Here is a 24,608-nt window from a genome sequence, read left to right on the forward strand (position 1 = left end):
CCAGGACACTTCACATACTTGAAAGCAGGACTTCCAGACTGAAGGAGAACCGAACACTTCTGTGATGAGGTTTTAACAGCTTCTCCATATGTGAGGCTCAGGCCATTCCTCTGGGGACTGGCCTCAGATGTTATGGTTTCCAGCGTTTTGAAGGCAGCTTTGAATACTTCTGGATATTTTATAGGCTGAGGAAATTGGGGTCTCATTTTATGGTGTATTATTAAGGATCTCACCAGAGCAAAGAAGAAAATGTGCCCAGATTCAAAGCAGTTATTTATAGAATGGCCATTCTCTTATTTTTAAAGAAAATACATGCACCATATGAAATACATACCACCATGGTCAGGAAATAGGAATGAGAAGAAGGAATAGAAGAATTGATAAAGAAGAATTTCTCCTTTTTAAATGTTATTTTTCTTAAAATATACTTTATATAACATATAACATGCATATGTGTATATATATGTATGTATGTGTGTTTGGTGTATGAAAAAAATTGTTTGTGTCTGGGTTCCCCATTGATATCAAGAAGACACTAGAGATAATCACGAATCAGATATCCACGAGAAAGCAGGAAATCTAGAAAGGATCATCAGTTTGGATGTAGCTGAGAAAACAGCCCTGTTATTCCAGTTTCCCCAAGTGATTCCATTTTGGAAGGCCCTAGATGAAAACCATGTGGAAGAGACACTGACAAGTAAACTGTAGTCTGGCTATGGACTCCACTGCCCCCACTAATAGTCAGCCATATTCCTAATAAATTACCAAATATTTCATCAGTATATCCAGGAAACAGTAGTGTCTGTCTGTTGTTTTGTTTGTTTATAGCAGGCTATCCTTCAAGAATGGATCTAAGACAAATACAAAACATGACATACTCTTGAAACTCATCATTATAAATATACTGTTCACTAGTATACTTGTTATACATTGTGTTAAATGTATTGATTGTTATATCTCAGAAGTATCCATTGAACAGTGTTTAAACATAAGAGGCAAAGTTAACTTTAAAAATAAGTGGAGAGATTTCCTGGTGGTCTGGTAGTTGAGACTTCACATACCAATGAAGGCAATGTCAAGAACAACAACAACAACAACAAATGCACAATGTGAGTGTTGCGAGTTAAGTTTTATTTGGGGCAAAATGAGAACTGTAGCCCAGGAGACAAAATCTCCGATAGCTCTGAGAAACTGCTCCAAAGGAGCAGGGTGAAAGGTCAGTGTATATGTGATTTTGGTGAAGGTGGAATACATGCAATCGAGCACATATTTTTCCAGAAGCTTTCTGCTAGTCCTGAGAAACAGTCGTCACCACGAAGGATTTCATACCTTTCTAGATATGAGGATGTCGACCTAAAAGAAAAAAATGCAGTATGTGAGAGTTGGAAGTTAAGTTTTATTTGGGGCAAACTGGAGACTGCAGCCCTGGAGTCAGCACCTCAGATAGCTCTGAGAAACTGCTCCAAAGAGGCAGGGGAGAAGGTCAGTATATATGTGATTTTTGGTGAAGGGGAAATCCATGCCATGAAGCACTTTTTCCAGAAGGCTTCTGCTTGTCTTGTGAAATCTTCACTAGTCATGAGGAACAGTGTCACCATGAAGGATTTTAGTGGTTTTCTAGATATGAGGAGATGCAAGAATTGGGCTCATAAAATCAGCTCTTGAGAATATCTAACTATCTGAAGACCTGTCCAGCCACTTTTCCCAGAGCACAGAGGGCCTCATTTCTGCTCTCCACCCTGAACTCTTTCGGGGGTGTTAGAGTTTAGCAGCTGCAGCAGCATGATCTAATCCTTGTAGAGATAGATGGCAAGTGCCGATTTGTAGTTGACAGGGATGTGGGTTTGATCTCTGGTCAGGGCTGGGATCCCCTGTGCCTTGCAGCCAAAAAAACTGGAACAGAAACAACAGAAGCAAACTTGTAACAAATTCAATAAAGACTTTGGAAATGGTCCACATTAAAAAAAGATCTTAAAAAAGAAGTAAGTGAAGAAATTGGGCAAAAGCAAATAGAGTGAACTGCTCAACATAATTAGTTCTAAACTTCCAAACAGCCAAGACAAGAAGAGAAACACAGGCAGTTACATGATCCAGCATTCATAAAGCATAAACTAACTCTTAAGGTGTTTTCTTCTCCCCAGTCCTATCAAATAGAACAGTATAAAAGTGAAGAAGGACCTTATCAATGACCCCATGAAAAAAATTATTTGGTATTTTTGTTCTTCTAGTAGGCCAATGGAAATAGAAAAGCAATTCTGAGGCAAAGAGCTTAGGGATCAAAACACTTTTGTCTGGATGAGAATCTTTCTTATGGATCCTTTCGTCCAAGGATAAATGGTAGAGGTGTGGTTCTTAGAATAATTGGGAAAATGATCCAGCTGTTGGAATCAGCTGGGGATCTTTTCAAACTCCATAAGCACTTCCCTATTGCCATCCTCTCTGAGATTTACTAGGACCCTTGGATTTTTTTAATTGAAATAATATCAATTTACAATGTTGTATTAATTTCAGGTGTACAGAAGAGTGATTCAGATATATATTCTCTTTTTCATACTCTTCCAGTATAGAACTCTAGGATGTTTGTCCTGAAATTTACTAAAAATGAGCCTGAAGTGTATCATTCCTGTGTGTTGGGGCAGGAACCTCATGGAGAATGGAGGTTGTGGCGAGAGGGTCATCCGGAGCAGACACAAAACCACCTAGGGAGCATTCTCCATGAACTGGCTTGATGTCACCCTAGGCCTGGGAATCTGTGTCCCAGATGGAGCCATGCCCATGTATTCTTAACTCCCTTACCTCGTGGTTCTGATGCAAAACTCCCTTGAGAAGTGCCAACTAGAGCAATGGATGGAACATGTAGTGTTTGAACAAGCTCCCCTAAATACTTTTTCCTCAAGAAAAATTTTCAGAAAGACTGAATTCCAAGCTATACTCCCTAGTAAACATACCCAGAGTGCCACTCCTCTGTCATTTCAGTTGAGCAGTCCTGTGATGGATTTACCAGTTAGCTCATCCCAACATGGAGGAGGTGTCCGCTGATTAAAGCAGAGGATACCAACAGAGGGGCATTCCTAACAGGCAGCCTTCCTCCTCTGCCTACTCATGTGTCTCTGAACACAGGTAAGATAGTCTGTGGGTCAGAATCCAGATTCCATCTGTTTCTTTCGATCCTTGACCTTTGGAGGTGCCCCGTGGTGTGCAAATCTACTTCTGTACCTCCAGGCCTTGCTCAAAATGCCACTGATGGAAAGACATCATATTGATATTGTATATTTGATGCCTGAAAAGAAAATATCTGATATCTAAAATATTTTCAGCGTTCACTGAATTGATTTAAATTAAATTTATATATAACAGTGATGTGAATGACATTAACTGTTCTCAGACAACACAGATAGAGGAACTACCCACCTGGCCCAGATAATTTGACATGCCTTGAGATTCCTGAACCAACATGTTTGAGTAGAGTCAATGTCATTCACATCACCATTATTATATATAAACATTATTACAAAATATTACATATCTTATTATATATTATGTTTTATATTACATATATTATTATAAAAAGTATATGTAATTATATAAATATGTATTAAATTTTATTAAAATTTAATTTCTAAACTATAAAAAGAAGAGGATGAGGAGAAAAACGGCACAGGAGCGGCAGCTGTGATGGTGCAGGGGCGACTGAAAGGAGCTACCCCACGTCCAAGGCAAGGAGCAGTGGCTGCACTTTGCTGGAGCAGCCATGAAGAGATACCCCACGTCCGAGATAAGAGAAACCCAAGTAAGTTATGACCAACCCAGACACCATATTAAAAAGCAGAGACATTACTTTGTTAACAAAGGTCCGTCTAGTCAAGGCTATGGTTTTTCCAGTGGTCATGTATGGATGTGAGAGTTGGACTACAAAGAAAGCTGAGTGCCGAAGAACTCATGCTTTTGAACTGTGGTGTTGCAGAAGACTCTTGAGAGTCCCTCGGACTGCAAGGAGATCCAACCAGTCCATCCTAAAGGAGATCAATCCTGGGTGTTCATTGGAAGGACTGGACTGATGTTGAAGCTGAAACTCCAATACTTTGGCCACCTGATGCAAAAAGCTGTCTCATTTGGAAAGACCTTGATGCTGGGAAAGATTGAGGGCAGGAGGTGAAGGGGACGACGGAGGATGAGATGGTTGGATGGCGTCACCGACTCAATGGACATAGGTTTGGGTGGACTCCGGGAGTTGTTGATGGACAGGCAGGCCTGGCGTGCTGCGGTTCATGAGGTCGCAAAGAGTCGAACCCGACTGAGTGACTGAACTGAACTAAACTGAGGAGAAAAAGAGTAAAAGGAAGAAAAAAGGACAGAAAAGCCCTCAGTTTGCTGTGGAGGCAATGCAGGCTTGGCCCATTCCTGACAGACACATGAAAAAGCTCCAGATATTTCTTCTACTCTGCCCCAGTCCGTGAGCGTCCCAGAAAGACTTTCATTAGGGCTCTTCTTCCCTTTTTGGTACCCAGTTTATAAAAACATTCCCGAAAATGAGAGTAGGGCATACATAACAGGGAGGTAAGCACAACGGAAATTCAGCTCACTGTGACTGGTTGAAGGGACGTTGATCAGAAACTGGTTTCTTGCCACCAATAATCAGCGGCCCTGAACTTGTAACAAACAGCCTTTAGAAAACTAAAAAAAACCCTGTGGAAACAGTTCACTCAGCCACTCACCAGTAAAATTTACCTGGTTTTCACTGCAAAATCATTTTCACTTAAGAAAAAAGATGGATCTGATTGGATTTGCCTTTCTATTTTAGTTCCGATAGCTAAGTAGTATCTTGAGATTAGAGTAGTATGTTTTCTTTTTTCTTTTTCTCGGGCTTTATAAGGAACTATGAGAACCTACATCTTTAGTTGGGAGGTTACTTCTTTTAATATTTTCATTGCAGGCAGATTCTTTACTGTCTGAGCCACCAGGGAAGCCCCCGATATTTTTGATGCATGATAAGTTGCTCAGTTGTGTCCAGCTCTTTGCAATCCCATGGGTTGTAGCCCGCCAGGCTCCTCTGCCCATGAGATTCTCCAGGCAAGAATACTGGAGTGGGTAGCCATGCCCTCCTCAAGGGGATCTTCCTAACCCAGGGATCGAACCCATGTCTCTTGCATATCCTGCATTGGGAGGTGGGTTCTTTATCACTAGGGCTACCTGGTAAGCCCAGCTTATTGACAGAGGAGGTAGGGGGAGATGGATTTCATTCTTTTATTCAAAAGGCAGGCCTGGGATACTGGTGCTACTTGCATTGAATATTCCTGTCCTGAAAGGTGGGTGGAAGGACATTCCATCACGTTCAATTTCCTATTTCCATTTCAAATACAATGATCTGGTTTTGATGGAAGACAGGATAATTGTGCTTATACAGTTTGTTAGGAGTTATCTGAAATTTCTTATTTTTACTACCTTGAAAATTGGAAGAAAAAAAAACTGTAGGAATGTTGTAAATATGTTGGCATGCTTGCATTTCCTTTTGTACTTTTGAAAATTTTCATTAAATAAAAAGACTTATGGGGACTTCTATGGTGGTCCAGTGACTAAAGACTCCACACTCCCGATGCAGGGGACCAGTGTTCGATCCCCGGTCAGGGAGCTAGATGTCGCATACCACAACTAAGAGTTTGCATGCTGCAAGTAAAATTTCATGTGCCTCAACTAAGATTTAGTGCAGCTAAATAGGTAAACGGGTATATAGATCGTCAGACTTCTGTTCTGGCCTCCTACTTTCTAATATTGAGAGGAACTGTGACTTTTGCACAAAGTTCAATAAATATCTTTAAGAAGATTTAACAGTATACCTCCAGGGCAAGGATTTCTATTTTTTTTTAATTTTTATTGTAAGATAAAGCATAAACACAAGAAATCAGATAAAGCAAACATATGTCTTAGTGAAGTAGTCTAAGTCAAGCACACTTATGCTTGTAATCATTACCACATCCAGAAAGATTTTTGCGAGCCAACCCAAAAGCCCCTTCTTTGTACCCAGTCCTCATCTCTTCCCACCCATTCCCCATAAGAAACCATTTTGGCTTTTCTAGTAATCACTTCCTTGCAATTTTTAATAGTTTTGTTATCCAGATAGATGTACCTAGATATTACATAATTTTGCTGACATTTTAAAATTTGATGGCTTTTGTGTCTCTTTCAATCTATAAGTTCCCTTCTCATTCTTTCTTTTGCTTATAATTTATCTGATGAAGTTCATAGACTATTTGAACAGTCATGTTTTGACAGCATGGCATTTGCTGATGGCATACTCGTGGTTTCCAGCTTTCCAGAGGGGTGCCAATGACCCGCACTTCCTGTCATTCATACACTTGTATAGTCCCATCCTACATGGCATCAGGGTTGGTCTGTGTGACCAACAGAATACAGCCAAAGTGATAGTGTGTGGCTTCTAAGGTTTTGCCATCAATGACATTGTGCTCTGTTTTTCTCCCTTAGATTACTCAGCAGGAAATCAGCTATCACGTCATGAGGACCTATAAGCAGCCTGGGAGTGGCCCATGTGAGGAGGAGCTGAGGCATCCCACCTACAGCCAGAATTAACTTAGCTGCCATGTGAATGACCCACCTTGGAAGCAGGTATTCCAGCCCTGGTCAGGCCTTCAGATGACATCTGCCTCAGCTAACATCTTGACTGTGACCTCATGTGTGACCCTGAGCCAGAACCACCCTGGCAAAACACTCTAGAATTCCTGACCCAAGGAAACTGTGAGTATAAATGTGAATTGTTGTCTTAAGCCACTATGTTTTGGGGTCATTTGTTATGCCACAGGAAATAACTAACAGCAGTAAATAACTAACACAGCACTCTTGACTCACACAGCTCAATATATTCCTCTGTCTTCCATATTTCTGCAATTCAGCATCTGGATCCTGAGATTTGTCAGACTCAAGTCACTTCTCTATGGCCCAAACCATAGGATGGAGAGGTGTTTTCCTGTCAGGAGGCCCATAGTGTCTGTCTGTCTCTGTTTCGATGACATAACCAGCCATTGATGTCTAACACCTATACATTACCTGTGTATTCATCAAGGGTTGCAAAATGGTTATTTTTTAACTTTATCCATTCTTTTTCACTTATGAGCTGGAATATATTTACAGAGAAAGATTTTCCTCATTTACTCTCTGTTACCTACTGGTATAGTTCATAGATGTTTACTCTTTGGAAGAAAAGTTATGACCAACCTAGACAGCATATTAAAAAACAGAGACATCACTTTGCCAACAAACGTCTGTCTAGTCAAGGCTATGGTTTCTCTAGTAGTCATATATGAATGTGAGAGTTGGACTATAAAGAAAGATGAGCACTGAAGAATTGATGCCTTTGAACTGTGGTGTTGGAGAAGACTCTTGAGAGTCCCTTGGACTGTAAGGAGATCCAACCAGTCCATCCTAAAGGAAATCAGTCCTGAGTATTCATTGGAAGGACTAATGTTGAAGCTTAAACTCCAATACTTTGGCCACCTGATGCGAAGAGCTGACTCATTTGAAAAGACCCTGATGCTTGGAAAGACTGAGGGCCAGAGGAGAAGGGGATGACAGAGGATGAGATGGTTGGATGGCATCACTGACTCAATGGACATGAGTCAGAGTAAACTTCGTGAGTTGGTGATGGACAGGGAGCCCTGGTGTGCTGCAGTCCAAGGGGTTGCAAAGAGTCAGACAGGACTGAGCGACTGAACTGAACTGAACTGAAAAGTTCATAGAGGAAAGGTCAGATAAATCTCTGATTCACTTCATTTATCATTTTTTAAGACTACGAATTAGTGTCCTATCCTCCTATAAAGGTGGAAATCATCATCATCATCGTTCTGAATATTATGAACTCATGTATTTAAATATTTGAGGGATTTCAGTACATAGCAATTAGTATTATTCTAGAGCTTATATTTGGCCAGTGGGAGCCTCATCAAGTTGATTTCTAAGTCGTCTGATATGATCCTGGATGTTTTGGAGAGTGTCCTTGCTATCTGGTGTCAGAAGATGTTCCAGACTCTGTTGTGTCATGTCAGCATTTTGATAGAGATGCTATTGTCCAGAAATGCCTGAAGCTCTCACCTGGGCCCCCACTACCTGTGGCAGCCCCCATAGACACTTCCCAAACCAGAGCCAATAGTGTGGCTGGACCAGCCTTCGTGGTTCTTATGATTATGAAATGTACCTTAGCACCAAGCCTCAGGGAACTTTGAAGAATGTGATTTATTACTCACAAATCTGGGAAGGTACCTGACACGCCCAAGGACCATACAGCCAGATCACAGGTAGAGAGAGGAGGGGGAGGGGGTGCAGACCTGGGGCTCTCCCTTTATTAGGGTCTGAGGGTAGGGATCTAGGGTTTCAAGGATTCACCCTTCAGTGGCAGATGGAAAGCATAAGAGTGGCAGTGAGGGAGTGTGAAGGGAGAAACGGGGTCACTCAAGTGGCCAGTTGTCTAGGCCACCCGGGGCCTTTCTAAAAGGTGAACTTCACGGGTTAGGGTGGCCTGACTCCTTGTCTACTTGGTTTATTAGTAGCTTGTGTCATTCAACTGGCACTGTGTTTATTTGAGATGGTGGTCTTTTTTTTTTTTTTTTTTTTTTTGATTGGAGGATAATTGCTTTACAATGTTGTGTTGGTTTCTGCCATCAAAGTGAAAAGTGAAAATGAAAGTCGCTCAGTTGTGTCCAACTCTTTGTGACCCTATGGACTATACAGTCCGTGGAATTCTCCAGGAATAGTGGAGTGGGTAGCTGGTCCCTTCTCCAGGGGATCTTCCTAACCCAGGGATCAAACCCAGGGATCAGGTCTCCTGCTTGGGAGGCACACTCTTTACCACTGAGCCACCTCCGAAGTCCCAGTTTCTGCCATAGATCAACATGAATAAGCCATAGGTATACATGTGTCCCCTCCCTCTTGAACCTCCCTCCCACCTCCCACCCCATCCCACCCCTCTAGGTTGTCACAGAACACCAGATTTGAGCCTCCTGCGCTATGCAGCAAATTCCCACTGTCTACTGATTTTACAAATGGTAATATGTATGTTTCAGTGCTACTCTCTCATTGCTTCCCACGCTCTCCTTCCCTCATCATGTCCGGAAGTCCATTCTCTATGTCTGTGTCTCTATTCTTACCTTGCATATAGGTTTATCAATACCATTTTCTAGATACCATATATATGGGTTAATATATGATGTTTTCTTTTATCTTTCTCATTTACTTCACTCTGTATAACAGGGTCTAGGCTCATCCCCCTCACTAGAACTGACTCAAATTTGTTCTTTTTTATGGCTGAGTAATATTCTGTTGTATATATGTACCACAACTTCTTTATCCATTGAGATAAAGAAAAAAACCCTGTCTTTGAAATGGGTACCTTGACAATCAAGAGCCTTATGTCAGGCAGTTATCGTACAGGTTCATCCTGTTTATTTCCTGGACCAGACTTGGAGTCAGTAGTTTCTCCAGGAAGTCTGGGGGTTTTTTAATGAGAAATAATTAAGTAGTCCAGTCTGGTCACTGGGGATATTCATTGCTACTGAGTCAGTCACTGTTTCTAGTCCATTTCAGTGACCCAAGCCTGGGAGTAGGATGGGGTAATCCATACATGTGCACACACACATAAAATCTCATGAGCTCATAATGATACTTCCAATTCAGATATAAGAATACAGAACTTTGACTTAAGCATTTCTCCATTACATTTATAACTCCTTTCTTCCACACCAAGCATCCTGGTTTTCCAAGACTAGGACATAATGTAATTAGAATACCCCAAATGTAATCTGTAATCATTTGCTTTATCTCCTATTATACATCAAATGACCTCAGAATAACAGTTCTCACAGGCCCACCAATATGATTATTGAAACAAACAAACAAAAAAAAAACCCCACAAATGCTGTCTCCATTTTCTCCCAATTAAAAAAAGTTGTGCTGTACCTTGTCAGAGCATGCAGGCCTTACATATGATACTCTGTCACTCCATCACATTAGCCCTCATTTGGTCGGCTTTGTCTAACATAGGAATCAGTAACTACGTGGCTGTTAGACACTAAAAATGTGAGACTAAAGAATGGAATTTTATTTTACTTTATTTTATTTTAATTAATTTTAACTTAACCTTTTGCCTTTGAGCATGTGAAACATCGCTAGTGAAACTGATGAACTAAATTTCTTCTTTTATTTTCATTTAAATTATAATTGTATGTGCAGCTAGTAGCTACCATATTGCACAGCACAGATATATAGAAAGAAAGAGATGGACAAATCTACAAGGGTATCAAAATAAAATAAAAACTATAAAGATAAATCAGTCCATCCCAAAGAACTCACAAGTGAGTTTGAGCTGGAGGGTAAGAAGTCTTGAATGAAGTGGTGCTCAATTCTCTGAAATAGTTGATGACCTGAGATGGCCAGAGCCTGCCCCCAAGTATTCTCATTCAATTGGTCCAGGGGGAGTCAAGGGACTCTTCCAAACTTGGTGGAAATTTTTTTAAAGGTTATTGAGATATTAAGTGCAGAAATATTGACAGGAGTGAAACAAACAACAGAAAGGGAAAAACCACAGGACTCATTTCAGCAAAGTGGAAATCGTTAGATGGTTGCTAAAAATGGGGGTGAATAAAAGAGACAGAGATGCAGTTAAAACAAAAGTTTTCATACAGCATTACCAAAGGTCGTGCAGGCCAAAAGGGCCCCCTCTTAGTCCGCCAACATTAAATTACCTGATTCCAGTCTCTGGCTGAATGAGGACCACTGCTCTGGGGGCAGTTTCTCAAGCCTGAAGGAGCAGGCAGATCACCTGGGGCTTTGGTAAAATGCAAACCCTGATTCAGTAAATCTGAGCAGAGACCTGAGATTCTGCTTTTCTTTTTTTGTTCAGTGGAATGTAAATTGACACGTTGGGCTTACTAGAATAATCCAGCACAAGCTACCAAAATTAAAAATATCTCTTTGCCTGACCCAGAATTCCCCCAAAGTTATTATTGCCTGAAAACTGGGTTCCCCTCTCGGTGGGTATCAAAAGGCACAACCAAGCCAAAGGTCAGGAGAAGGATTTATTAATTGCAGCAAGTAAGGAGAACGCCAGGGACCTTTCCCAAAGCAGTGTCTCCCCAACAGCAAAACTGGGGCAACTTTATGCCAAGGGTTCATGTGTGTTCATGAAGGGGCTTTGGGCAGTCAACAGAGTTCAAGCTTGATTGAAGTCATGAGGGTCACACAGGTGAACATTATCATACCTTAGATTCCAATTGATCTGGTGGTTGAGTGCTTCAGGCTACTCTTTACTATTGAAGCAGAACTGGGGATCTTTACAATGATTTTTAAAAATACTTTTTTAATTGACATACAGTTGAGAGTCCCTTGGATGACAAGGAGATCAAACCAGTCAATCGTAAAGGAAATTAACCCTGAATATTCATTGGAAGGACTGGTTGAAGCTGAAGCTCCAATCCTTTGGCCACCTGATGCAAAGTGTTGACTCATTGGAGAAGACCCTGACGCTGGGAAGGATTGAGGGAAGGAGGAGAAAGGGGCAACAGAGGATGAGATGGTTGGATGACATCACCGAGTCAATGGACATGAGTTGGAACAAGCTCTGGGAGATGGTGAAGGACAGGAAAGCCTGGTGTCCTGCAGCCCATGGGGTCGTAAAGAGTCGGACACGACTGAGCGACTTCACTTTCACTTTTCACTTTCATGCATTAGAGAAGGAAATGGCAACCCACTCCAGTGTTCTTGCCTGGAGAATCCCAGGGACGGGGGAGCCTGTTGTGCTGCTATCTATGGGGTCACACAGAGTTGGACACCACTGAAGCGACTTAGCAGCAGCAGCAGCAGCAGCATGGACTTCCCTGGTAGTCCAGTAGTCAAGACTGTGCTTCCACTGCAGTGGGCACAGGTTTGATTCCCGATCAGGGAAGTTCTACATGCCACGTTGTGTGGCAAAAAAAAAAAAAAAAGTTTAAACAAATACAAAATTTAAAAATAAACTTTAAATAAGAGAAGACCAAAAATTCCAGAAACCTCTTTCTTGGGCAATGTTTCTTTTCTCTTTTAAAACTTTTTATTTTATACTTAAGTATAGCAGATTAACCGTGTGGCAGTTTCAGGTGAGCAGTGAAGGAACTCAGCCATGTATATAAGCATGTGTTCATTCTCCTCCAAAATCCTGTCCCACCCAGGTGGCCACATGACTATGAGCAGACTTCCCTGTGCTGCACAGTAGGTCCTTCTTGATTAGATATCACTGATTTCTAATTCTTAGCTGATATAAAATAATTATTTTATCTCATCTAGAAAACCGCAGCACTCACTATCTGAGATCACTATTTGCATATGGAAAGCAAGAAGAAAGTGCTAAAGATTTATCCTTGTGAAAAATGTGACTCTTTAGTTATTAAATAAGGCTTTGTTCAGGAAAAGAGAGAGCAAACATGGATACGAATGAGTTTCCAAGTTCAGCTTTTCTCATCAATTTTACCCATTTATTTCTTGCTCAAAAACAAAATTTAAAGCACAGATACAAGGGGTTTCATATTTCTGAAAAAAAATTTAAAAAAATAAAAATTCACTTCAGCAGAATGGTCATTTCTCAGGAAAGATTCCTAATATGAATGTAAAGAGTAAGAACCTACAAAGACATATTAATTTTTGTTCTGATTTATTACTGTTGTTCCATTGCAATCCCATAAAGACACATGAATTAAGAACTTTTGAGTTAGGGACTGCTAAGTTGAAGATGTCTCTTGAATAGTTTCTTCCTTTAATAAGCCCATGGAGCCTAAATGCAAATATTGCTACCACAATATCTATGTGCACAGTTCAGTTTTTAGAACAGTTGTCAGGAAATTCCAAAAGTTCTCCAGCCCAATTAAGTGGGAGTTGTGGCCTGAATGTAATTTTTCTACTCCTCTCTCCCTTGTAAGCTTATACTTTCAGTGCAGTTCTGTTCATGTGGTAAAAACTGTGTCATAATTTACCCAGACTATATAATATGTCCAAATTCTCATTGTTCCTAAGATCCTTAACTAGGCATTTCCTGACTTTTGATTCTTCACCCTTTAAACACTTTTGCATTAATGCATTCCATACAGAATATCAGCTTGAGAGAATAGGACGTAGGAGGATAAGTAGATTTATAAACGCATGGCGTCCACAAAAAACAGTTCAGTAAGACCATGTTTGCTGTTAGAATAAATACGCTTTGTGGGGCAGTCACCTGGTCCTTCTAAGCATAATGAGAGGAAGAGAAAGACATCGTTATTTTGTATTTTGTACAAAAGCTAGACTAGACTTGCCTCATTTATCATCAGATCAGATCAGTCGCTCAGTCATGTCCGACTCTTTGCGACCCCATGAATCGCAGCATGCCAGGCCTCCCTGTCCATCACCAACTCCCGGAGTTCACTGAGACTCACGGCCATCGAGTCAGTGATGCCATCCAGCCATCTCATCCTCTGTCGTCCCCTTCTCCTCCTGCCCCCAATCCCTCCCAGCATCAGAGTCTTTTCCAATGAGTCAACTCTTCGCATGAGGTGGCCAAAGTACTGGAGTTTCAGCTGTAGTATCATTCCTTCCAAAGAAATCCCAGGGCTGATCTCCTTCAGAATGGACTGGTTGGATCTCCTTGCAGTCCAAGGGACTCTCAAGAGTCTTCTCCAAGACCACAGTTCAAAAGCATCAATTCTTCGGCACTCAGCCTTCTTCACAGTCCAAATCTCACATCCATACATGACCACAGGAAAAACCATAGCCTTGCCTAGATGAACCTTTGTTGGCAAAGTAATGTCTCTGCTTTTGAATATGCTATCTAGGTTGGTCATAGCTTTCCTTCCAAGGAGTAAGAGTCTTTTAATTTCATGGCTGCAGTCACCATCTGTAGTGATTTTGGAGCCCGGAAAAATAAAGTCTGACATTGTTTCCCCATCTATTTCCCATGAAGTGGTGGGACCGGATGCCATGATCTTCGTTTTCTGAATGTTGAGCTTTAAGCCAAATTGGTTTGAACAACTCCCACTTCTGAGTGGTCAACATGAAACCCAAAGTTTTTAGAACTTAGAAAAAATTTTAAACAAGATAAGAAAGTTTTATTTGGAGATTCAAACCATTAAATAATGGGGATCTTGAAGGGGAATGGCAATGAAGAGAGATCAGAGCTGTCCACAAACCGCAGTTCAAATAAAGTAGTTCTGATGTGATGCAAAGATAAACTGATGTTACCATAATTAGTTCGTATCAAACATGAGTTTGAGCAGACTCCAGCAGATAGTGAAGGACAAGGACAAGGACAAGTGAAGGACAAGGATTTTAAAGCAGAAATCCCATTGCAGCCTGTTGGTGGCAAGGACACAGAAGGGAAATGGGCAGAGTCTAGGGCTTATCTTCAGAGAAAACTCCAGGCCCCAACAAGCATGTGTGCAAGTGCTCCTAAGCCATCAGACCTCTGAGGTGGGCACAAAAGGGCTTGGGAATGCAGGCATGAAATTTCAAATGATTCCTCAAAAAAACTAAAAATAGAGTTGCCATATGATTGAGCAATCCCACTCCTGGGCATGTACCTGGACAAATATATAATTCTAAAAGATACATGCTAGTTCATAGCAACACTACTTACAATAGCCAAGACATGGAAACAGTTTGTGCTATAAGAAGCCTACCTCAGCCATGTCTTCTGGGTTTCCTCTGGGGGAGTTGTTAAGCACAGCTGGCTTCCTCGGGGGCTTGGGGATGTGCTAGATCAGTATCTTGCACCTGAAAACAGAAAACGTTCATTTTTCTAATAAAAATAACTTAAGAAACAAAAGACAGATTAATAAAAAGAAAGTACACATGGTTGGGGAAACTGGATAGATACATGTAAACGAATGAAATTAGAACACCCCCTAACACCATACACAAAAATAAACTCAAAATGGATTAAAGACCTAAATGTAAGCCTGGATACTATAAAACTCTTATTAGAGGAAAACATCAGCAGAATACACTTTGCCATAAGTAGCAGGAAGATTGTTTGTGATCCATCTTCTAGAGTAACGAAAATAAAAACAAAAAATAAACACATGGGATGTAATTAAACTTAAAAGCTTTTGCACATCAAAGGAAACCATAAATAAAATGAAAAGAGAACTCTCAAAATGGGAGAAAGTATTTGCAAATGAAGCAACCAACAAAGGCTTAATCTCCAAAATATACAAACAGTTACAAAATATACAAAAAATATACAAACAAACCAAAATATACAAACAGATACAAACAATATCAAAAATAAGGAAAACAACTCAATCAAAAAATGGGTGGAAGATCTACATAGACATTTCTCCAAAGAAGACATACAGATGGCCAAGAGGCACATGAGAAGATGCTGAATATCACTAATTATTATAAAAATGCAAATCAGAGCTACAATGAGTTATCAATGCTGTTGCTGCTAAGTCACTTCAGTCGTGTCCAACTCTGTGCAACCCCATAGACGGCAGCCCACGAGGCTCCGCCGTCCCTGGGATTCTCCAGGCAAGAACACTGGAGTGGGTTGCCATTTCCTTCTCCAATGCGTGAAAGCAAAAAGCGAAAGTGAAGTCACTCAGTCGTGTCCAACTCGTAGCCACCCCACGGACTGCAGCCTACCAGGCTCCTCCATCCATAGGATTTTCCAGGCAAGAGTACTGGAGAGGGGTGCCATTGCCTTCTCCGGAGGTATCAATGGTCATCATTAAAAAAATGTACAAACAATAAATGCTGGAGAGAATGTGGAGAAAAGGGAACCCTCCTACACTGTTACTGGGAATATAAACTGGTACAGACCGCCACTATGGAAAACAGTGTGGAGGTTCCTTAAAAAACTAAAAACCAGAGCTAGCATATGATCCAGCAATCCTGGGCATATATCCAGAGAAAACCGTAATTTGAAAAGATACATGAACCACTATACTCATAGCACTATTTACAATAGCGGAGACATGGAAACAACCTAAATAGCCATCAGCCGAGGAAAGGATAAAGAAGATGTGCTACACATATTCAAAGGAGTATTAGTCATAAAAAGAATACAATAATGCCATTTGCAGCAACATGGATGGGCCTGGAGATTGTCAGACTAAGTGAAGTTAGTCAGACAGGCAATGACAAATATATGATATTGCTTTTATGTGGAATATTTGTTTAAAAAGATACAAATTAACTTATCTACAAAACAGAAACTGAGTTACAGATGGAGAAAACAAACTTATGGTTACCAGGTGGTTAGGGGATGTGGGGAAGGATAAATTGGGACGTTGGAATGGACATACACACACCACAGTATATGAAATAGATAACCAACAAGGACCTACTCTGTACCACACGGAACTCTACTCAATTGTCTGTAACGACCTATATGGGAAAAGAATATAAAAAAAGAGTAGATATATGTGTATGTATAATCGATCCACTTTGCTGTACACCTGGAACTCATACAACATTGTAAATTGACTATACTCCAATTAAAAATTAAAGGAAAAAAAAAGAAGAAAGCACACACATTCCTGTAATATAAATTTTATCCAATCTGGGAAGCTTCATAAGGAAATGAAGACTCAAAGAAACGGTTACCCCTGAGTGTTTCTATACTAGGTCTGATGAAGGGTGGAAAGTCATGGGAAGTTTCAACTGGGGGTAACTCAGCAAGGACAGTTCCTTCAGATTCCCTCCAACATCACTCCATCTGCAGAGAAAGGAATGCTCCTCTCCTCGAGTATGGGGGTGAGGGGCACCTCTAACCTGAGGGTCTTATGACCTGCCTCGGGGGAAGGGCAAAGACCTTATCCCTTACCCCCTCTTTACCCCCTGGTAGCCACAAGTTTATGTTCTACATTGGTGACTCTATTGCTATTTTGTAGATAAGTTTATTTGTACCCCCCTTTTTTTAGACTCCACATATAAGTGATGCCATATGGTGTTTGTCTTTCTCTGACACTTCACTCAGTATAACAACCTCTAGATCTCTCCATGTTGTGGCAGATGGCATTATTTCATTCATTTTTATAGCTGAATAATATTCCATTGTGTATATGTACCACATCTGCTTTATCCATTCCTCTATTGATGGACATTTAGGTTGTTTCCATGTCTTGGCTATTGTAAATAGTGCTGCAATGAACACAGGGGTGCATGTATCCTTCTCAATTATAATTTTCTCCAGATAGATGCCCAGGAGTGGGATTGCTGGATCATATGGTAGCTCTATTTTTAGTTTCTTAAGGAACCTCCATACTGTTCTCCATAGTGGCTGTACCAGTTTATGTTCCCACTGACAGTGTAGTAGTGTTCGCTCTTCTCCATACCCTCTCTTATTGTTTGTAGACTTTTTTAATAATGGCCATTCTGACTGGCGTGAGGTGATACCTCACTGTTGTTTTGATTTGCATTTCTTGCATAATTAGTGATACTGACCATCTTTTCATGTGCTTTTTAGCCATCTGAGTGTCTTCTTTGGAGAAGTGTCTACTTATATCTTGCACCCACTTTTTGATTGGGGTGTTTGTATTCTTGATATTGAGCTGCATGAGCTGTTTATATATTTTGGAGATTAATCCCTTGCCAATTCTTGGCCTATCCATCGGGATGTCTCACTGAGCTTAGGACATCCAAAACCAAACTCTTGGTCAGCTCTCCAAAACTCATTCCCTGCTTCTCAACCATTCCCCCTGTTCCAGGAGTGTCCAGACTGATTAGTGTTGAAAACCTGGGCATGTTCCTGACCACTCGCTCTTCCTCCCCACTAATGTGCAGTCAGGTGCTAAGTCCCACTCCAGACCATGTGTCAAGTCCATCTGCTTCTCTCCCTCCTGCCTGCCACCATCCAGCCCTATAACCATCCTCTCTCACCAGAACCACCCACCCCCGCAAGAGCTTCCCCTAGATTCTTCTTTTGTCCCCTCTAGTCCATGTCTTAGAGTTTTCTCCTTGAGAATAAATCAGGTCAGGTCAGCCCTCTCCTTAAAACCTTCCAGCAACTCTCCATTGGATTAAGAATAAGTGAGAGAAATACAAGAAGCAGTGAAGAGTTCCAAGTTTTGTATACTCATGGCATGGGAAATTTGAAGATGCATCAACACACACTGGGATACACTTGATAGCGTGAGCATTTTGGATTGGGTTCTCAGATGCCTACACATCCAGGAAAGTGAGATGTTTGGGGGGCATCCCTGGGCCTGCTGGACTTGGACTGTGTATGTCAAAAATGGATGGGAGCCCAGAATTTATTTTAACTAGTTGGGTACTATGGACTTGTCGTGCTGGAAGGTATGATAAAAACAGGAGAAAGCAAAAACAAATCTCTTCTGGCTGGACCTTGTTGTCCGTATTTAGAAAACACTTCATTTCTTTCGTTTGGCAATATTTAAATGTAAAAACATCAGCAAAAACGTTTTAACTTCTCAATTTGTCTTGGAGAATATCACAAAGTTTCCTGGAACCTGACCATAAACAAGCATACTAACAATTCTGGCAAAGTGTATTTGCGCAGAAAATAAGGAATCCACTGAAGAAATACTATACGACTTACACAATCCCTGGACTGTTTTAAAAAAACATTTAACTTCAGCTGTGGAGATGGCGATTTGTGATTAATCTGATCAATGTAGACAGCAAGCTGCATAGTGCGTGAAAGGAGCTCTGGGCAATTCAGCATGTAGCTCAGACAGCCACAGCTCAGGGCCTCCTCCCCACAGAGACTGTTCACCTACAGAGCCACTTTCCTGCCTCAGGACTGGGTGCCTTGAGCCTTCTATATGTCCAGTGTTTTTTAGGAAGAGAGATCAAAGGCAGAGCGCACAAGCACACTTGCACAAGCAGCTGTCTAGCCTGGTCAGATCTCCCAGGGTGGCAGCGAATGTTGGTGGGATCCTTTCAGTCCAAGACCAAGAATTCTCTTTCTAGCTTTCTCTTTCTCTTTCAGGAACTCCTTTTTTATTGATCACCCCAGGTTTACCAGGTTCCATGGAGCTGGGTTAATCCAGCCAAAGGCATCTGAGTTCCTGATACTCAAATGTCTCTTAAATTCAGGACTATGCCTTAACCATGCATTCTTGATCTCCCAGCATGCACTGCTCCAAGTTGGTACATTAAAAAAAAAAAAAAAAAAACGCTTTGCTAAATATGAAACTAAGTGCAAATCACACTGATAGCTTTCTAAGTTTTTGTTTCTTGTTTCAGTGGATTCACACATGAGAAAAATATCATGTGTACTAGACTTTAGGAAAAGAAATGGTCTTCGAATATTATTCTCTTCATCAAGGTGGGCTAACTTTATGTGTCAAACCATCCCCAAATCACAGTGGCGGAACATAGTAGAAGTTCACTTCTTTGCCTGCCTTCAAGTGCAACACACATTTGAGAGAGTCTGCTACGTGCTTTCACATGGGACCAGGTTCCATCCATCTTGAGGTGCCATCTTTGGCCAGGGCCCCAGTGTCCTCTATATGGGCTGATGGAAACGGAGTTGAGGATCCCACAGGAGGCTTTGTGCACAGGCTTGGAGACACTCTACCCCATTCTGTTGGCCAAAACCAGTTATGTGGCCCCACCTAACCAGCAGGCTGGCTGGGAAGTATAGTGTAGCTTTGTGCCCAGAAGACACAGAAATGGATTTACTGAGCACTTAGCCTTCTCTTCTGTGATTGTTAAATTGTAACATATGATATACAGATATTTGGACATTTTTAACTTATAAAATCGTAGTTTCATATGGTTTCACCTAATAGTTTGCATTTCTTATCCAGAGTACTCACAACTCGATATTAAAAGAGTGGTCAAACTAGTGGTGGGAAAGTTAGTGATTGGGCCTGGAATTAGGGCAAAAGGCAGGTAGGAGACGATGCTGGGAAAGTAATCTGAATTACTTACTAACATTTCCTTGCACTGTCCTTCGAGAACTATGAAGTTAAAGAAACAAAAAGTTAAAGCTTTTTTTTTTTTTTAGCAGTTTTTAGAAAGATTTTATAAGATAGTGTGTCCCACTGTATCATCCATATTGTGCTTGCCTGCGGTAGATTCTCTCTTCCCCTCGATAGTATTGTTTCAGCTTAATCAGAAACATTTTCAATACTTTTCTTTTTATCCATAATTTTAAATAGCTGCCATATGTGAATTAAAAAACTCACAAGCAACTAATACAGTTATGTAAAGTTTAAAAATAAAATAAAATTTAAAAAAAAAAAGAAAAAAAAAACTAAAAAAAAAAAAAAGGAAACGAACAAAAAAAAAAAAAACTCACAAGCATAGAATGTGGAACTGGATTCTTGGTGTAATACATAAATTTCCTCCTGCATCTACAAATCAGCAAGTAATTATTAGCCATTCTATACACTTGTGATTTCCCTCTTTTAAACTGTTTTCCCACTTTCCTGACCAGATGTGAATTTGATGATTAAACCAGTAAAATCCCATTTGTGGCTATCCCTTTGAAGCTGTTTCTCAACACTGGGGTGACTACATGGACTGCACACTCATTAATTACAAGGCACATTGCTCATTTATGGACTCCCATGGTTCTCTGATGGCTTTTTCTACAGAGTTCTTTCAAGGTGCTTGCTCTCCTGTAGGAAATATGCACAGAACGCGTCTCTGCATCCATAGAGCAGCTGGAGACTGAAGCGATGTTTCATGATTTGTGTAGCTGCCTGAACATCCAGAATCCATTGTATATTTCTCAGTCATGAGTTGAGTCTTAGTTGTTCTTTCCATATTTTAAACAAGTGAGCAGAAGGCTAGATGTAATGTCGAATATCTGATGTCTTCCAACAGAGCTGTAATACTAAAATGCATTTGTGACCAGGGAAGGAATCCCTGATAGTGAAGAAGAAATCTGACTTCCTTAACAAGTTTTTGATGTCTTAAGTATTCATCATTAACATTTTGGAGAACTTCACAAGTGATACTTCATACAGTGTCAAAAATGATGTCTTGGAAGGAATTAATACAACTCAGATTTCTCAGTTTCACCTTTTCACCTAAAGGCAAACATGTGAAAGCAATAAAACACGAGAAAGCAGATTTCTCTGTAGAGTTCTGTTAATGTGCAAACAGTATATGAATTTCACCTTCTGGTAATGTTCTTCTCTTAGTTAACCCCAGGCAGTATTCTCCACAATCCAAACTTATTGACTTTGACAAAAACATATGAAATGGGTTTGACCACCTGTACCAGGAACCCTAGGCTTTTTCACCAAAGTTTCTAAGTATGCTTTTTTTAAAAAAAAAAAAAATCATATTTCAGCTTTACAATTTGGTTCTTTGTAATTTCACATCTCACAGTTTCAGTAATCTTTTTTAGGTATAATTGTCATAAAACATTATGTTCATTTCAGATGTACAACACAGTGATTCAATACTTGTATACACTGCAAAATGATCACAACAATAAGTCTAGTTACCATCTCTAAATCATACATAGTTACAGCATTTTTTTCCTTGTGATAGAAACTTTTAAGATGTACTATCTTAGCAACTTTAAAATATGCATTACAGTATTATTAACGACGGGGCTTTCCTGGTGGCTCAGTAGTAAAGATCTTCCTGCCACCGCAGGAGACTTGAGTTCGATCCCCGGGTGACGAAGATCTCCTAGAAGAGGGCATGGCAACCCACTCCAGTATTCTTGCCTGGGAATCCCATGGACAGAGGAGCCTGGCAGGCTACAGTCCGTGGGGTCACAAAGGGTCAGACAGGACTTAGCAATTGAGCATGAGTGCACACAATTAACTGTAGTGGCCATGCTATATGTTACATCCCCAGGACTCATTTGTTGTATTAATGAAAGTTTGTACCTTTTGATCCCCTTTACCTATTTTGTGGCCACTGCCAGCAATCGCAGGTCTCTTCTCTGTGTCTTTGAGCTTGGGGTGGTTTTTTGGTCTGTTTTTTAGATTCCACATTTACATATATATAAGTGAGGTCATACAGAATCTTTCTTTCAGGTATACCTGAAAGGTATAATGCCCTCAAGGTCCATCCATGTTGCTGAAATGGCAAGATTTCATTCTTTATCATGGCTGAATAATATTCCATTGTATATACATACCACTTTTTTTTTCCATCCATTCACTTACTGATAAACACTTAGGTTGTTTCCATATATTGGGTATTGTAAATAATGCTGCAGTGAACATAGGGAAGCATATAGATTTTATTTGGATAAGTACCCAGAAATGTAACTGCTAGACTGTATGGTTGTTTTGTTTTCTTTTAAAATTTTGAGGACCCTCCATGCTATTTCCCAGAGTGGCTGTGCCAATATTTATTCCCAACAACATTGTAGGACGGTTCCTTTTCTTCATATCCTCACTGACACTAGTTATTTGTTGTCTTTTGATGATAGCCATTTTGGCAGGTGTAAGGTGATGCCTCATTGTGGTTTTGATTTGCATTTTCTTGATGACTAGTTGATGTTGAGCATCTTTTCGTATGTGTGTTGGCCATCTGAATGTCTTCCTTTGAAAAAATGTTGCTTCACATTTTCTACCCATTTTAAAATCAGAGTGCTGTTATTTTTTTCTGGAAATGAGTTGTTTGAGTTCCTTTTATATTATAAATATTTATATTACATTTTATATTTGGGTATTAGCCCCTTATCAGATACATGATTTGCAAGTATTTTCTTCCATTTGGTAGGTTGCCTTTTCATTCTGTTGGTTTCCTTTGCTGTGCAGAGCTTTTTAGTTTGATCTAGTTCCTACTTGTTTGCTTTTGCTTTTCTTGCCTTTGCTTTTGCGGTAATGTTTCAATAATCTTGTTGGCGCCTGTTGAGTTCACCTCACTTCTATGGAAGCTGCTTTGTGTCTTGCAAAATCCTTGCTATTTCCAACTGCTTGAAACCTCTGTATAACTCTCTGGCGCCTTTAGGATGGGCCAAATGTTTCATGTGGACACAGGCCCTTCCTTTCTGGCCCTCGTTTATCTCCTGCTCCTTCTCCCTCCCACTGTTCTGTCTGCCTCCCTCCTAACTCCCCTGATCCACACACTTTCTCTGCTCCAAGTTACAGGCCACTGACTCCTCATGTTCCTGATGGCTCCTTTTGAGGATGAAGCTGGGTTTTGGGGCATCAGGGAATAGGTAAGGCCCTTCCTATTGGAGCTGGGGCACTTATTGCTTGCAAATCTGAGGTCAAGAGGGGAAAAGTGGGAAAAGGGGAAAGGTAGGAGAGAGGGATATTTTATGAGTTTGGGATTGACCTGTGCACACTGCTATATTTAAAATAGATAATAAGCAAGGACCTACTCTATAGCACAGGGAATTCTACTCAATGGTCTGTAATAACCTAAATGGGAAAAGAATTTTAAAAGAATTGATATGTGTATATGTATAACTGAATCACTTTGCTGTACACCTGAAACTATACAACATTGTAAATCAGCTATACTCCAATACAAAATAAAAATATTTAAAAAAAGAGAAATTTACAGGTCAGCTCCATGATTTGTTGATAGATTAAAATCTCTCTAAATGAATTATACATTCCTTTTAAAAATATGGAATTAAATTCCCACAGGCAGAATATCCCCCTCTGTAGGTTTCTTCTTTGTCATGTGTTCTTTGTAAATCCACCTGAAATGGGCCATCTTCTTCTTTTCCAGGCAGAGTCAGTTTCTCCCTCCAGTCTGCTCCCCAGACTCAGCTCCACGTTGTTAAAAGAGGAGAAAACAGATGTGGGCACTTTGTCAAAGTTCAGTACAAACATGGTAAAAAAAACTGACTCTTTGAGGATCTAGATGGAAGATTTTTTTCTCAGGGTGAGGTAAAATTACATTACCTTATTCATCAGGGCATGGGGACAGCTGTTTTTACCAATTAGTTTTGATCTTTGTGTTACATTCCTAAAGATATCAAGACAAATAACCCAGTTGGAAAATGGGGAAAGGCCCTGAATAGACCTTTCTCCAAAGAAGATACACAAAGACCCAATAAACACATAAAAATTGCTCGACATCATTAGCCATCTGGGAAATACAAATCAAAGCACAGTACTACTTCTCAACCACTAGAACAGCTGTAATTAAACAATGGACACTAACAAGGGCTGGTGAGAACGTGGACGAGTTGCAGTCCTCATACACTGTTGGTGGAGGTGTGAAACGATACAGCTATCTTGGAAAACAGTGTTTTGTTGTTGTTCAGTCACTCAGTCGCATCCGACTCTTTGTTACTGCATGGACTGCAGCCAGGCTTCCATTCATTTCCTGAAATGCAAAAAGGTGAAGTGATTGACTGAGGAGGACTTAGACATAGCTGAGAAAAGAAGAGAAGCAAAAGGCAAAGGAGAAAAGGAAGGAAAACAGTGCGTCAGTTCTTCAAAAAGTTAAACATAGAGTACCTATGATCCAGCACTTTCACTCCTAGGTATATACCCAAGAAAAACGAAAACATATGTTCATACAAAAGCTAATACACAGTGTTCATAGCAGCATTATTCTTAATAGCCAAAAGGTAGATCAGATCAGATCAGTCACTCAGTCGTGTCCGACTCTTTGCGACCCCATGAATCGAAGCACGCCAGGCCTCCCTGTCCATCACCAACTCCGGGAGTTCACTGAGACTCATGGCCATCGAG

The 24,608-nt window shown here is 40.5% G+C and overlaps 1 protein-coding gene across 1 annotated transcript in view; it reads left to right on the plus strand.

Moving 5' to 3' along the window:
• Window positions 1-6,619: 6,619 nt before the first annotated feature.
• Window positions 6,620-24,608, plus strand: part of LOC129639268 (melanoma-associated antigen B5-like) — a 90,829-nt gene continuing 72,840 nt past the window's right edge. The window contains exon 1 of the mRNA XM_055564321.1: window positions 6,620-6,750. Within this exon, the coding sequence (XP_055420296.1) occupies window positions 6,687-6,750 (64 nt within the window). The 5' untranslated portion in view covers window positions 6,620-6,686. The remainder of the gene's footprint in view (window positions 6,751-24,608) is intronic.

Source organism: Bubalus kerabau, chromosome X (genome assembly GCF_029407905.1).
Source record: "Bubalus kerabau isolate K-KA32 ecotype Philippines breed swamp buffalo chromosome X, PCC_UOA_SB_1v2, whole genome shotgun sequence".
Classification (NCBI taxonomy): Eukaryota; Metazoa; Chordata; class Mammalia; order Artiodactyla; family Bovidae; genus Bubalus; species Bubalus kerabau.